The sequence below is a fragment of the Chanodichthys erythropterus genome, chromosome 2 (genome assembly GCF_024489055.1).
Source record: "Chanodichthys erythropterus isolate Z2021 chromosome 2, ASM2448905v1, whole genome shotgun sequence".
Lineage (NCBI taxonomy): Eukaryota > Metazoa > Chordata > Actinopteri > Cypriniformes > Xenocyprididae > Chanodichthys > Chanodichthys erythropterus.
Window position 1 is genome coordinate 13548529 of NC_090222.1, and position 17105 is coordinate 13565633.

The window sequence follows — 17105 nt, forward strand, 5'->3', positions numbered from 1 at the left end:
TTATAAAACATAGAACAATGATGTATTATAAAACTTTAGAAACTTTGCTCTTTATGTGCAAAACCTTTCAAAGTAAAATTTTGTGTATTACTAGAGTAAACTTTGTGGTTTAAGATGAAAATAGTTTTGAGTGGCGAGTAAGCAATATTGGATGCAGATTTTAATCCAAAATTCTTAAGTTTAATTGATTATTTTTGTTAAGTTTATTGAACCATACTGAACCATCTGAACAAGCTCAGCTCCAGAGTGAGCTGTTATCTGAAAGCAACCAAGCAAAACACAATCTAAACAAAACTTATACAGATCAATGAAATGTCCTGGTCAAAGGTTAAGAGAAATTATCAACCATCATCAAGCATGCTATATTGTAAGGCAAAAAAAGGACTAATTTGAGAAGACTGCAACAACTAATCAGATACTTCCAGTACAGTGATAAAGAGCATAACCTGACATCCTAAAAGGAGAAAAATATCATAGCCTTGGTTAGTTTCTAACTAGTATCACAAAAAAACTTATTGCAGGAGAACATATAAAGCATATAGGCTACAATACCAAAACACATCTCACAAAACTTTTGCACTTTAATGACTTTGATATTAATACAAAACTGATAAAAGAACTGACTGTATTAAAAAGATTGTTGCTTTTCTCTTTATAGTGAAGTCATGTGATGACCAGGCCTTAACTTGTGTAAAGAATCTTTCCAAACTCAGCAGGAGACTGAAAAACATTTGACATTTGGCATTTTTTCAATAAACATGCACAAAATAGGGCCTAAAACTCTTAAAACGCCCTTCTTGCATCTTTTTAAACAAATTAGTGATCATCACTCATGATAAGGAACACAATTTTATGAGCTGCTCAAATGTATGTCTTAATGTTTAAACCCCTGATTTAGGAGATTTCGCAATTATAATTAAATATTAATTAATTATGAGACCACAATAAAAATTAGGGATGCACCAATAAGAAAATGGCCGATATCGGTAACCGATAATCTTTTATATTTGAAAGCCGATAACCAATATATTGGCCGATAAATCTAAATCTAAATTACAAAAACAATAGTTTCACTATTAAAAGCTATGTCCCAAGCACACAATTATAATGTTCCATTATAATTTTATGTAGCCTATATTACAGACTTGTGCTGAACATGCTGCACTTAACTGTATTTTCCTTTTTGAAGTAACTCTAATCATTTTTCAAGCAATTCAAAACCATCATGGTAAACAGTCACAGTGCACATCTGAAGTGTCTCAGCTAAAGGAAATAATCCATTATTTATTGGCTTTAATATATATCGGACAAATTTTCTTATTGCGCTGATAACCATAACATTAAAAATGAACATATATCAGCCAATACCCATATGGTGGCCAATATATTGTGCATCTCTAATAAAAATGAAATAAACATCTAAATTAAAGGTGAGTATTTTATGTTATATTTTTCATAATAGATTATCAAACATATTTCATTTTTGTTACAACAAAAACATGGTATTTGTGCATCTGATGTTTTATATATGCAGCAATACGTGTAAAACTGTAAAAACTGACTTTTTGTTATGGTTCCTGCAGAGTTATTTTTATGCATACAGATTCATTATTGCCTTGGTGGTTTTCAAATTGTCTGTGGACAGCAAGTAGCCTAAGCTATGCATGTTCAGACAGAGTAGCAGTGAAACCCCAGTTTGCTGTTTTTGTTCTAAAGGTATCAAAACCACAACGCATATCTATTTTCATCTATCTTGCATCTATAGCATTTGACCTGTGTCCGAAATATTAAAAATGCTGCAGTCGGAGGATGCTTTGCAAGGTAGGAAGGCATCAACGCACATCTGAAACCAATGTTGGCTTCATGTCCTGTCACCTATACATTCATTTGATCAACTTTTGAAGGCAGCATAGATACAATGGGTACGGAAAGTATTCAGACCCCCTTAAATTTTTCACTCTTTGTTATAGTGCAGCCATTTGCTAAAATCATTTAAGTTCATTTTTTTTTCCTCATTAATGTACACACAGCACCCCATATTGACAGAAAAACACAGAATTGTTGACATTTTTGCAGATTTATTAAAGAAAAACTGAAATATCACATGATCCTAAGTATTCAGACCTTTTGCTCAGTATTTAGTAGAAGCACCCTTTTGATATAATACAGCCATGAGTCTTTTTGGGAAAGATGCAACAAGTTTTTCACACCTGGATTTGGGGATCCTCTGCCATTCCTCCTTGCAGATCCTCTCCAGTTCTGTCAGGTTGGATGGTAAATGTTGGTGTACAGCCATTTTTAGGTCTCTCCAGAGATGCTCAATTGGGTTTAAGTCAGGACTCTGGCTGGGCCATTCAAGAACAGTCACGGAGTTGTTTTGAAGCCCCTCCTTCGTTATTTTAGCTGTGTGCTTAGGGTCATTGTCTTGTAAACCTTCGGCCCAGTCTGAGGTCCTGAGCACTCTGGAGAAGGTTTTCGTCCAGGATATCCCTGTACTTGGCCGCATTCATCTTTCTCTCGATTGCAACCAGTCGTCCTGTCCCTGCAGCTGAAAAACACCCCCACAGCATGATGCTGCCACCACCATGCTTCACTGTTAGGACTGTATTGGACAGGTGATGAGCAGTGCCTGGTTTTCTCCACACATACCGCTTAGAATTAAAGCCAAAAAGTTCTATCTTGGTCTCATCAGACCAGAGAATCTTATTTCTCAACATCTTGGAGTCCTTCAGGTGTTTTTTAGCAAACTCCACATGGGCTTTCATGTGTCTTGCACTGAGTAGAGGCTTCCGTCGGGCCACTCTGCCATAAAGCCCCGACTGGTGGAGGGCTGCAGTGATGGTTGACTTTCTACAACATTCTCCCATCTCCCGACTGCATCTCTGGAGCTCAGCCACAGTGATCTTTGGGTTCTTCTTTACCTCTCTCACCAAGGCTCTTCTCCCCCGATAGCTCAGTTTGGACGGACGGCCAGCTCTAGGAAGGGTTATGGTCGTCCCAAACGTCTACCATTTAAGGATTATGGAGGCCACTGTCCTCTTAGGAACCTTAAGTGCAGCAGAATTTTTTTTTGTAACCTTGGCCAGATCTGTGCCTTGCCACAATTCTGTCTCTGAGCTCTTCAGGCAGTTCCTTTGACCTCATGATTCTCATTTGCTCTGACATGCACTGTGAGCTGTAAGGTCTTATATAGACAGGTGTGTGGCTTTCCTAATCAAGTCCAATCAGTATAATCAAACACAGCTGGACACAAATGAAGGTGTAGAACCATCTCAAGGATGATCAGAAGAAATGGACAGCACCTGAGTTAAATATATGAGTGTCACAGCAAAGGGTCTGAATACTTAGGACCATGTGATATTTCAGTTTTTCTTTTTTAATAAATCTGCAAAAAATGTCAACAATTCTGTGTTTTTCTGTCAATATGGGGTGCTGTGTGTACATTAATGAGGAAAAAAATGAACTTAAATGATTTTAGCAAATGGCTGCAATATAACAAAGAGTGAAAAATTTAAGGGGGTCTGAATACTTTCCATAACCACTGTATATCCTTTGCTGCCTTTGGTATCTCACAATCCTGTGCATTCTGTGACAGTTGAGCTAAAAATTAAAGATGGCGTCTGAAAGTTGGGGTTGGTAGTCAGTTTGAGTGTAAATGTAAATTTTTCCACTACTGATGTCATTCCTAGCGAGAAATTAGTATTGTAGTAGCCTAATTAAATATTCTTTTAGTTCACCAAAGCTTGCTCTATTTTGCTGTAGATCATTAAACCATTACGCTGCCTCAGAAGTCTGTCCAAAATCAGTTTCATGAGATGTCTTTGTGCGCAAATGCTGCCTACAATGCCATTGCCTGATAAGGCAGAAGGGCATCAAGGGCACCAAAGTATAGTTCACTTTTTACGATTGTCAGCTTACAGTGCACGATGCAAATTTCATCATCAGAAGAGTACACACATACTGTACGTGCACAGGATTTTTGTAACTGTGTGTACTTGTACGCAGGTCGCACATGCACATTTAATAGTTTTTTTGCATTAATTAGTTTATCCACAAGGTGGCAACCGTGCCCCGGGAGTGTTGATTCACAAGGTCAAAGAAAAACTGCATAAACAGAACAGACCAGAACGCATGCAAGCTACAGCGACAATGGAGGCCTACACAGACGATAGTTTATGCGAATAGGTCAGAAAGTACCCTCATTTGTACAACTCTAGCATGAAAGAATACAAAGATGTTTACATGCGTTGAAGCAAAGACTATAGACTAACAAGGCGCATTACTCGTATTGTTTTGAATGGGAGAACGAAAGCAGACTGCCGGGTTGGCTCACGTCGGCAGCATCTGTGTCCAAAGTTGCCTTGATACACCAAACCAACGTTCGACAGCCGACAGACAAGTAGCACGTCTGTTCTGCGCCTGCGTAAGATGAAATGCCTTTCCGATCCAGCAGGTGGCAGTATCTGAACAGCCAATCAGAATGATCAGATGGCCCGACGGATCGACGAGCTCCGACGCGGATTCAACATGTCGAATCGGCCGAAAAAAAGCCGACGAGGACCAACTTCAGCCGACGGTGCGGAACACACTGAAAAAAATTAGTCGGCTGACAAACAAAAACTGCCCGACGGCCGACCGTCGGGTTGGTGTGTTCCTGCCTTTTGAAACAAAATTTATGAGATGGTTGTTGTCAGATTTCATTGTTGATTTCAAATATGAAATTTAATTGAAATATTTGCAAACAGCTTTGGAGAATTTGATGTTTCAAAGAGATAGGAGCTGCACTTGAATGCCTGAGAGGCGTTTCAAAGATGGCCGCCAAGTGAAATAACTGGTCTTAAAGTGACTTTCCCTGTTGAAAAATACAGCATATGCTGGTAAGGTATAGGTTTTGAAGCTGGGATGCAGCATAGGACCATCATAGGACCAGCAGGACCAGTATAAACCAGCTCAAACTAGCATCCCAGCTTCAAAACCTACATTACCAGCATATATGCTGTTTTTTTCAACAGGGTTGGTTGTAGCTTGTGGCGAAGGATGCGCATACGTCAAATGCCTGTGTATGCATACGAGTCAAATGAAGTATACTTTCCAAGGCCGTGCGTTTGACTGTACACATATAGGCTACTAAAAAAAACTAAAGCCCAGGTCACACCAACCTAGCTATTACACCAGAAGACCTAATACAGGGGTGCCCAATCCTGTTCCTGGAGATCTCAGTTATTAAAAGTATGATTCTTATTTACCCAAATGTATTCTTTGGTTGCTATTCCTTTATTCTTTTTAAAAATAAAACTTATTTTTCATCCTCACTTCTTTGTCTGACTGGACCTTTTGTCATGCAATTTACTTTTACGATAATATCTAAGTCAAACAGGATAGCTGACTGAGCCTTATCAGGTAAGGACACGTCTTGTTTGATGATCAACTAGATCTACAACACTAGCTTGTAACTAAGGCAGCGCTCAGACTTGTTTGAGCAGCACTCAATATCCCATGTTCACGTGCTGCTCGTCAGCTTCCGCGTCATGCACAGTCACATGTGGCGCCTGTTTAGTTTCACTTCCGCGTTTGAACAGAAACAATTAAATCCTTTAAATCATGCAATCTTTTTAATGCTAACATAGTACGAAGTTTGTTTATTCAATGTGTGATAATCGATACCAGCGGATATTTTGACGTAATGTCGTTAAGTGTTGTTTAAGGACGTCAACTAGTGCGACAGCTTTGGAAAGAGAAGAACCCCAGGCAGGGTTCTACATCTAGACAACTAGTTGAAACCTTCCACTTTTAATTTATATACAGTAAACACTGGCATAAGAATTCTGAAAGGTACGTTTGTGTTTGGCTTTGTGCATTTATTTGATTTTATATACATTAGCTGAAATGTGACAGCTTATGCTAATAGCAGCTTGTTTATCTGGTTTCCTAACTAAAGTTCTTAATTACCGTTTACTTCATTGCTTACTTGAACTTGGATCAATGCAGTTTACCTTTTTATTGTCTTTTTCGGAACCGTTTTCAGTGATATTGCATTAAGATTACATCGTTTTTGACATTAGAACCAGGCTTTGTAGTAAACATACAGAGTAAAAACAATTTTCCACGAATTTTATAAAATTGTACTTTAGAAATAAAGTAATGGTTTCCATCTGTGGTCTTTACAAATATCACGTATTTTTGAAAAAACAGTAATGACCTTTCAACTTTGGCCTTTCAGAGTGTTATGCAGCCAAAAATATGAGCCAGATTTGAACAAACATATTTCTTGTTTTAAGAGTTTTTGATTTATTTTTTGTGTGAAATACACATAAGATGTGCACCATTAAAAAAAAAAAAAAAAATGAATAAAATGTTATAAAATATGCAAGCTGTTATGAGATACCAAAAGTGAAGAAAAAAGGACAATGTTTGTCTAATTTTTGTCCCAGAGTTTTTTATTAATCATATAATACATGATTTTAATACATGATAAAATATTTATTATATATATTCTATGCACATATTGTGTCAGTTTTTTGTTACACTGCCCACATTTCTATCATGGGGTTATGTACAGTTGTGGTCAGAATTATTGTCACCCTTGGTAAATATGATCAAAGATGACTATAAAAATAAATCTGCATTGTTTATCCTTTTGATCCTTAATTGATAAAATTACCAAAAATCTAACCTTTCATTGAAGGAAAAGGATTGAAAGTGGGGGGAAAATCACATATGAAATAAATGTTTTTCTCCAAAACACGTAGGCCACAATTATTGGCACCCTTTTATTAAATACTTTTTGCAACCTCAAGGTAACAGCTCTGAGTCTTCTACTATAATGCCTGATGAGTTTGAAGAACACCTGACAAGAGATCAGAAACCATTCCTTCCTGCAGAATCTCTCCAGATCATTCAGATTCCCAGATCCATGTTGGTGGTTCTTCTCTTCAGATCACTCCACTCATTTTCTTTAAGGTTTAGGTCAGGGGACTGGTATGGCCATGTCGGAAGCTTCATTTTGTGCTCAGAGACACATTTTTGTGTTGGTTTTGATGTTTTTTTTGGATCATTGTCCTGATAGAAGATCCAACCACGGCCCATTATTGGATTTCTAGCAGAAGCGTTCAGGTTTTGATTTTTTATCTGTTGATATTTGATAGAATCCATGATACCATGTATCTGAACAAGATGTCCAGGACCTCCAGCAGAAAAATAAGCCTACAACATTAAAGATCCAGCAGTATATTTAACCGTGGGCATGGGGTACTTTTTATCCATGTGTGCACCAAACCCATCTGGTGGGTTTGCTGCCAAAAAGCTCTTTTTTTAGTTTCATCTGACCAAACGGTCCCGTTTGAAGTTCCAGTCCCCCACTTTCAATTCATTTCCTTCAATGAAAGGTTAGATTTTTGCTAATTTTATGAATTAAGGATCAAAAGGATAAACAATGCAGATTTATTTTTAGAGTCATCTTTTATCATATTTACCAAGGGTGCCAATAATTCTGACCACCACTGTATGTACTGTATGTATGTATCAGTCAGTCATTGGATAAATTCACCAAGTTTATTTAATGCCCTTTTCCCATCAGGCACCACCTCTGAAAGTCATGTTGCTGTCTGTGAGAATAATCACTCCTCTTTTTGTACTACTTGCTGGAGTGCAAGCGAAGTACAACACGGACAACTGCAAGCTGATTTCAGCCAGCGAATCTGGGACTAAAACGCTCCATTTTTTGGAGCCTCTCACCAATAAAACGTAAGCCAGTTTTTTGCAAGTTATTCTTTCATTCATGCTTGCAGGTTGTGATGGTCTTGTTATAGTTTGAAACTTCCTAACTATCCTTATATTCTCTCTGAACAGCTTCACCGCAACAGGACAAGAGAAGGAGCCATATGAATACATTTTTCAGGTGTGTGGAGATGCTGGTGGAGAAAAGAACGCAGGTCTTGTGCAGAAAGACAAAGATGGAAAGCTGGTCCAAATTGGAAGCTACAATACAACACGAGCTACTAAAGGAAGTATGTTACGTTGCTTGACCTTGCGAAATGACATGTCACCATTTGCTTCTTTTTGCTACAGGTGGATTTTTCTGAACCCATTATGGTCTTCAGTATCTCTTTCCAATTGAATTTCATATTAAATTGATGGTTAATTCAGTAGTCATTCATATGAACGTTCATTTATAATAATGACAACTGCAATTTTCTTTTTATGGTTTGCTGATTCTTCTGCGGATTGCGGATTTTAAGTTTAGTTACATAGTAGTAGATGACAGGGATTTATTTTTCATTTATGTTATGATTTATGTTCTTTTGCAATGCAACACCTATAATACACACATTAAATTTCACTACATTACAGAACTTATTCTGGGTGTCATAGGAAGTCTTGTTAATTTTCTACATTAGTTCTCCTTTTATTCTTGGTGCAGGTGACTGGGTTTTGCTCGTCTATGAGGGGGGCGAGAGATATGACACCCACTGTTCAAAAGAGCCAAGAAAAGCCATGATTATGATTTCATGCAGCACGAGTGCTGAGGTATGAACTTTTTATGCATTTGAAATGGTACAGATAGCATGTTGAGATGTATACATGAGGAAATGCTTGCTAGGATTTGAGGGATTATCTGTTATGATTATTTGTAAGATTATTTGTAAGAAATGTTGAGTTTGGCATTCCTTGTTGCATTAAATGACAGTAGTGACAATTCAGAAACACTGACCCCCCCCAAAAAAAAAAAAAAAAACTTTGCATGCCTGTAACTCAAGAAGTATTAAAGATATCTTAACATCCTTTTAGATGTTGTTTTTTTTTTTATATTTTTAAATAAATAAGAATAAAAGAACTTGCTATTTGGTATTAATTAGTATTATTTTACTATTATAGTATTTATTCATATTTTAAATGTGCTTTAATTTTTATATTTTCATTTTAGGTACATTTTAGTAGTTTTGTTATATGCTTTTGTTTTCTTTTATTTTGAGTAATTTTAGTCTTTGAGTAATTTTTACTTCAATATAAACGCATTTCATTTCTAATTTTCTTTTAAGTTTTTTTCATTTAATATTTCTATTTTATTTCAGCTTATTTCAATTACTGAAAACAATTTTAATAGTTTTATTTTTAGTTAACAGTAACAACACTGACTTCTTACACTACTCAAGCTTTCCATTTAAAACATGTAGTTCTTTTACTTGAGGCATTTTCTTCAATATAATGTCAGGACAGTTATATCACTGACATTTTTACTTTATATCCCTAAAATAATTCAAATAAAAAATGCATCTATGAAATGACTTTCAATGTTTTTTAAATAGATTCGGACAAGTAAAAAAAAAAATATATATATATAATCATTTTATTGACCCTCATAACATAAACATTAGTTGTACTTCTGTCAAAACGTGACCCACATGACTTTAATATTGTTGCTGAAAATTGTGTAATATGGAATATGGTGTTATTGCATACTGCTTTATAATATACTACAATACACTACAATATGTAAATACTATTTTAAATATAGCTGTGAGCAGCAATTATCGGGGTTCAAGCTCTTTAAGGCCTTTAAGCATATTCCTAAAAAGGTATTATGTTTTATTTAGCAAGCCTGTAGCCATCTTGCCATCATTACAGCCAATACAGGCAATTTACCATAGGAAATATGTGTTTTAAAGCTTTTTAACAGTTATCTAGTTTGAGCCAAAAACCTAGGATCATTTCGCCAAAGTTGTTTTTTTAAAAAAAAATATTATCTCCAATATTTAACGATTCATTTGACAGCGGTGGTCCTAGAGGCAAACTTGCTTAGACTGAGGAGTTCTGCCCTGTGGTATGAACGTCATGGGCCTGTGCAAAAAAATCATCTGATACACAATCCTTTACGCATGTGAAAAACACAAAGGCTCCCCCTGGTGGCCGTATTTTTTTCCCCCTGTTGTAGCAACACCAAGCGGCCAGTCGCCGCGTCCTTTTTCGCACGACCACAGAATGAACTCTTTCATAGATGTGCTGAGTTTGGTGGAAATATTGCATGCTGTTCATGAGTTATAGCCACTTTATTAAAATTGGCTCCGCCCCACTTCAAGTCCTGGTGGCCTTTAGGGATCGTGAATCGAAATTTCAACTTTTTTTTTTGATAATTAATGAAAGTCAGACTCCAGAGAATCTCGCTGCACTGGTTGGGTTCCGATTGGGCCAAAAACCTAGGACTAGTTTGCAAAAGTAGGTTTTTCAAAAAATCCAAAATACCCCAAAATTTCACGAAAATAACGATCGAATCCGAGGCATGTATTTTGTCTGTCTTGAGCCAATGATTCCAACAATATAAGACACTTGAGCCTATGCCTAAAAGTTGAGCGATTTCATACCTTTGACCACTGTAGCGCCCCTGTCATACCGATCGGGGCGAACCTTGGTGACATTGTAGGTGGTGTGAGTACAAAGTTTAAAGTCTCTATGACTTAAAGGGATCGTTCACCCAAAAATGAAAATTTGATGTTTATCTGCTTACCCCCAGTGCAACCAAGATGTAAGTGTCTTTGTTTCTTCAGTAGAACACAAATGATGATTTTTAACTGCAACCGCTGCCGTCTGTCAGTCGTATAATGCAAGTCAGCGGGAACTTGGACTATAAGAGTAAATAAAACACGACAGACCAATCCAAATTAAACCCTGCGGCTCGTGACGACACATTGATGTCCTTAAACATGAAATGATCGGTTTGTGCGAGAAACCGAATAGTATTTATATCATTTTTTACCTCTAAAACACCACTATATCCAACTGCGTTCAGCATTCGCTTAGTGAGGTCTGATCGTGCTCTGACAACAGCAGTGATGTCTCGTGCTTATACTTCAATGAGTGCTAGACATCCCTGCCGTTGTCAGAGCGCGATCAGACCTCATGAATCGAGTGATGAATGCCGTTGGATATAGTGGTGTATTAGAGGTAAAAAATTATATAAATACTGTTCAGTTTCTCACACAAACCGATCGTTTCGTGTCTAAGGACATCAATGTGTCGTCACGAGCCGCAGGGTTTAATTTGGATTTGTCTGTCGTGTTTTATTTACTCTTATAGTCCAAGTTCCCGCTGACTTGCATTATACCACTGACAGACGGCAGCGGTTGGAGTTAAAAATCATCATTTGTTTCTTCAGTAGAACACAAAGACACCTACATCTTGGATGCTCTGGGGGTAAGCAGATAAACATCAAATTTTCATTTTTGGGTGAACTATCCCTTTAAGGTTTGGTCTGCCTGATCACTTTTTTAGGGGAGAATGCTGATCCTTGGAAATTTTAACAATTATAAATAGCATCTAACAACTATTTACACTTAGTGCGAAAAAAAATAGCCACCGCCAAATTATATACCTTAAACATGGTTACTCGCATTAGTGCATTGTCATTTCTGGACTAAACAATTATCTCAGGTATGCAAGATAGCTTTTACCTTGACAATAACCAGAATAACCTACTAATTTCAACTCAGTCCTTGTCTTATCAATCATTAATTGCTTTGTGTTTTGTTAGGATAAATTTTCTGTGATTTTGGAGGACAATCAGAAGCAAGAGGACTGTTATTACCTGTTTGAGCTAGACACCAATGCAGTCTGTCCTGTAATCCCATCCAAACTCAGTGCCGGCTCCATATTCCTTATTGTGTGAGTGCTTCAACATTCTCAGAGAGATCATACCATTAATGGCTATCAAGGAGACACATGAATCACCTCTTCTCATACTTTACATGTAATGTTGCTGTTTGCTGTTCATAGTGTATTCTCCTGCCTGGCTGTATATATTACCGGTGGATTCCTCTATCAGCGACTGGTAGTTGGAGCCAAAGGAGTTGAACAGTTCCCCAACTATGGCTTTTGGTCACAGATTGGCAACTTATCTGCTGTAGGTTTCATTACGTGTGCACTTGTCTCAGCCTCTGACTCATGTTTCAGTCATTCTTCCTCTTTATGAACCAAATATACCCTTTTATTATCCTAACAGGACGGATGTGATTTCGTCTGCCGATCCCGTGGTAACAGAGAAGAACCCCCCACATACAGAGGTGTGGCTACCGAACCTCTTGGGGAAGAGCCAGAGGAAAGGGATGACCATTTACTTCCCATGTGACCAAATCGTAACAACCAATGAGAAGATGCTGGACAGTTATGGTTTTGAAACCCAAAGAGAGATGTTCAGTTCAGCAGGCGTGTTCCTAGTTCAGAAGTGCTGCTGTTTTTCCGTGTTTTTTTTTTTTTTTTTAACTTCCCAGTAGCACTTATTCTCTATTTATCCATTAAAAAGTTAATTTGGCATTTGTTTGTTAAATATACAAGTTTTCAGAAACCCAAAGACCTACAGATATATTTGATATTTATGACAAGATATCATCATAAGCATGCAACACTGCCCCTGTTTTCTGTCTTTATAGGGAGTAAAAGACATCAGTGCTGCTTGACTGTGTGATATGGTCACCACATAGATGTAGTTTGGTATAAAGTACTTATTTTGATTTGAACGGTTAATCAAGTTTTACTTGCAGTGTGAACACGTTTGATGAAACTGAAATGAAGTTTTTAAGCTTATGCTCCGAAACTCAATCGATTCAATGTTAAAAAATGATTTTTTCTATTTCAGAGTTTTCAAAAAAGTAACTGAAATTGATTATTTGAAAAATTATACTCACAAATATGCTTCGCTTTACATTCCAAATCGGCTGTTTTGTTGTGGAATATTGTGTTAGTGTGGAGAAGTTATAAGGATCAGGCCTACCTCTTCAGCCTGTTACAACCTATATGCGATGTTTCTGAATGATGGTATTAATGATAAATTGCGATCACGAATGTTATCAAAAAGATACATTTGAGGAAAATGCAGCTTTCGGAAGATAAAAAGTTGTTCTTGGAAAGAGCCATTTGTGGCACATTGACAACAATTAACAGTTAAAGTGGTGAAACAACTTGAAAGGAAATGTTTCCATTTGGTTGGCTTTCTTTTAATTTAGTTTTTTCTGAATTTTGGCTACTAGATGTTAATGTGTTAATGTGATTCTTTGACTGTGGGATCTATTTCATACGGTAGGTATTACTGTAAATCCTCACTGGAAACCACAGGACAAAATTTCAGATAATGACAGAGCAGCAGTATATTTTTCTTTCAACGCTTTTTGTTATTGTGTGTTTGAATGCACTGAAGCTTTAAGCTTGATTTTTGTTTTTAGTGGAGTCATAGATTTTCTTTATGCCCTTGAGGAGCTGAGATCATAAATGAGCATAAACACTTCTGTTTTTGAGCTGTAGATCATAGAATTACAACTCTTTACAAAATCAGGAGGAACAGAACTGATGGTTAGAAACTCAAGCCATACAAGGTGCTCTATTATTATGTATCATTGAAGTTTTGGTCTGTGTATAAAGGTGAGATAGAGGCTCCTTGAAAAAACACTTCTGTAGTATCAGATTAGAAATGCTGGTTTAGCTTCTGCATTAATAAGTAGAGTCCACTCCATATTAATAGCAGAAAGGTATGACGCATTTGGCTTGATGTTATCCTGATGTACTTCCTGAGATACAGGCCTGTGTGAGGGGTGACTTCACTGTACTTGCAACTGCTTTATTGTTCTTTACAATTTTAGTGTGAAAATATTCATTTTGTTTGCTTTGGAAAGTATGAATAAAGTGTTTGATTACTGATTTGTGTATGCACTACAGTTTTTGCTGGATATTCTAAAAATGATTTTCTATAGAAAACTTGTTTCTGGCTTGCACGACTAAAGCTTTACAACTTTTACTATTCTTTCAACTATTCTTTAACCAAAACAGGTCACTTTTATTATCTGCGTAGTTTCATGTTCTAAAATTTAAATTGAGGTTTTATGGCATATGCCATTTTGGGTGAAAATGAATATTATGTTACACAAAATTTCAGTGAAATTATTTTTAGGTATACAGTGCTGCTTGAAAGTTTGTGAACCCCTTGCAGAATCTGCAGAATGTTAATTATTTTAAAAAATAAGAGGGATCACAAAAAATACATGTTATTTTTTATTTAGTACTGTCCTAAATAAGTTTTTTTTTTTTTTTTTTTGTGATGGTTCTTCATGGGTCCCTTGTTTGTCCTGAGCAGTTAAACTGCCCAATGTTCTTAAGAAAAATACTCCAGGTCCTGCAGATTCTGCGATTTTCCAGCATCTTTGGCATATTTGAACCCTTTCCAGCAGTGACTGTATGATTTTGAGATCCATCTTTTTCACACTGAGGACAATTGAGGGACTCATACACAAGTATTAATGGTGCTAAAGAGGATGTTTTGTTTTGAAACTTGAAACTGTCTTTACTAATTAATAAAAGACTATTTATTATGTGCACTGAAAGGAATAATATTAATATACATCATCTGTGCACGAGGTAGGGCCTTAAAAACATCAGCCAGTCGTTTACGCGATCATCACGTAAACGATTGGCCCTTTGGCTTGTCAATCACTGCCATGACGTTCCTTGTGTGAGACGTGCGCGGCTGCGCGCTCCAGTAACTTTCCACACTCCACAGGCGCCGCATGCAATGTTTTTGTCAGGAGTAACAACTGCAGATTATGAGTTACCTGCGGTGAGTCCGACACAATGAATCCACTAACACGACACAGCGAATGCCGGTGGTAAACACTCGTGTTCCAATACTCATGCACAAGTTTTGGGAGGCGTTCCCTTGAAATGAGCTGTGAAGGAGGGGGGTTGTTCTTACGCATGCGCTCATTTCAAAAACTCACTAACAGTCTTTGGTTTCTCAGTCGACGAAAAGATCCTCTTTAGCACCTTTAAGGGCTACAACAAATGGCTGGTAGAGACTACAACAAGCTTCTTCCAGAGTTAGTGACATCACTAACCCTAAAATTTACATAAACCCTGCCCCGAGAACACGCAACAAAGGGGATGAGGCCATGTTGGGCTGCTTTAAGCCCAGGGTATACTTCATTTTTTTTCATGTACGCTAGTGTAAACACACAGACGAACGCACAGCCTTGGAAAGTATATTTCATTTGACTCGTACACATACACAGGCGTTCGACACGCATGTGTATTGAGAAATCATCACCTCATAATCACCCTCGTCTGGAAAGGGGGCCGGGGGCAGCAGCTCATTTGCATTTAAAGGGACACACAAAAATGGCGTGCTTTTGCTCACACACAAATAGGGGCAAATTTGATAAGCTATGATAAATGATCTGTGGGGTATTTTGAGCTGAAACTTCACAGACACATTCTGGAGACACCAGAGATTTATATTACATCTTGTGAAAAGGGGCATTATAGATTGCCTTTAAAAAAGGTTTGAACAATTACACTCTAAAAAATGTTGGGTTAAAAACAACCCAAGTTGGGTTGAAAATGGACAAACCCAGCGATTGGGTTGTTTTAACCCAGCAGTTGGGTTAAATGTTTGCCCAACCTGCTGGGTAGTTTTACTTAACTCAATTATTGTTTAAAAATTATTGTATTGCTTACTTAAAATGAACCCCAAATATCTTGCAAATTAACATTTATTAATATGTTGAATAAATGAACATTTTAATTTCATTTTAGATTAATTTTAAGTCAGCCATATAGTCATTTTCAAACAATAGTTGGGTTAAATAAAACTACCCAGCAGGTTGGGCAAACATTTAACCTAACAGTTGGGTTAAAACAACCCAATCGCTGAGTTTGTCCGTTTTCAACCCAACTTGGGTTGTTTTGATGCTCCAGAAGGAAACACGATGCATTAAGAGACCTGGGGTGAAAACTTTTGAACAGGATGAAGATGTCCAAATTTTTCTTTTTTTGTTTAAATATTATATATTTTTTTAGTACTGCCCTTCGGAAGCAACAGAAATACTTACATGTTTTCCGGAAGACAAATTTAGTTCAATTGACCTCGATTTTCAAATTTCAAAAAGTCTACAACCCCTGGTTCTTAATGCATCGTGTTTCCTTCTGGAGCTTCAGTGAATGTTTGAACCTTTTGCAATACTTGCGTATGAGTCCCTCAACTGTCCATAGTGTGAAAAGATGGATTTCAAAATCATGCAGTCACTGCTGTAAGGGGTTCAAATATGCAAAAGATGCTGGAAAATCAAGGAATTTGCAGGAACTGGAGGACTGTTCTGATTTCTCAATGTTAAGGATGTTAAGGAAAGTCTGAAATATGGAAACTTGCAGTGGTGTTATGTAACAAAGTAATAATACTTCGTTACTTGAGTATTTTTTGGGAGAATCTGTACTTTACTTGAGTTTTTATATTTCTGTCAAATTTTACTTTTATTCCGATACATTTTCCCAATGCATTTTCGTTACTTACTATGAAATAAAGTAGGAAGAACACAGACTGCAAGCAAGCATGTGCAAACAAGTGCTAGCACAACCGCGGTTGATTTCATTTTCCCGGTTGCGTCCGTTGCTGGAGTGGCTGAGAAGAGTGAGCTGTCATTATACAGTATGAGAGCGACCTCTAGAGGCGAAATAAAAACTATCACTGACGCATCGGAGAGTTTGTTTTGACAAAGATTTAAAACATAGACTACAAAATGGTACGTTATACAGTGTACACTACAGTACATGTTTTTATATCGTTATAAAGTAATTAGTTTGTTGATGCTGCATTAGTGAAGAACAGTAGTATTTTTGCCTTCGAGGCTGAGAGGATGCTAACATTAGTAGTATCTCAAGCAGTTAAAACAATGTGACAAAAACACCAACTATTTAATGTCACGATTGTTACCATTCATTTGCATTAGTTTATATCCATTTGTTCTCTTTCATGCATTCGTTATCCAGCAAAGTTGCATATTTAAACTGTATCCTTATCATGCAGTGATAGAAACATAACAAAAAAGAAATGCATTCGATTTCAGTTCTTTTTTTTATCAGCACTGTAACACATTTTGACTAGCTAATCATCAAGTTTTCTAAAATAGAGGCAAATAATGTGTGAAAGTATACAAATAATAGATGCTATGCCTTTGTGTGTAAAGATGGCAATTTGGATTTATATAAAATGTTAACACTTTACAATAAGAGTCCATTTATAACATTAAATAAGGTTAATAAAAGTATTGTTCATTGTTAATTTCAGCATTTACATT

At 36.8% G+C, this 17105-nt stretch overlaps 1 protein-coding gene across 1 annotated transcript; it reads left to right on the forward strand.

Annotated features, from left to right (window-relative positions):
* The first annotated feature begins 5498 nt into the window (after positions 1-5498).
* m6pr (mannose-6-phosphate receptor (cation dependent)) lies at positions 5499-13674 on the forward strand. Its single transcript, XM_067392876.1, has 7 exons — positions 5499-5832; positions 7577-7743; positions 7849-8006; positions 8420-8526; positions 11525-11655; positions 11767-11893; positions 11993-13674. The coding sequence occupies exons 2-7, from the start codon at positions 7595-7597 to the stop codon at positions 12116-12118; spliced, it is 798 nt and encodes a 265-aa protein (XP_067248977.1). The 5' UTR covers positions 5499-5832; positions 7577-7594; the 3' UTR covers positions 12119-13674.
* The last annotated feature ends 3431 nt before the right edge of the window (positions 13675-17105 follow it).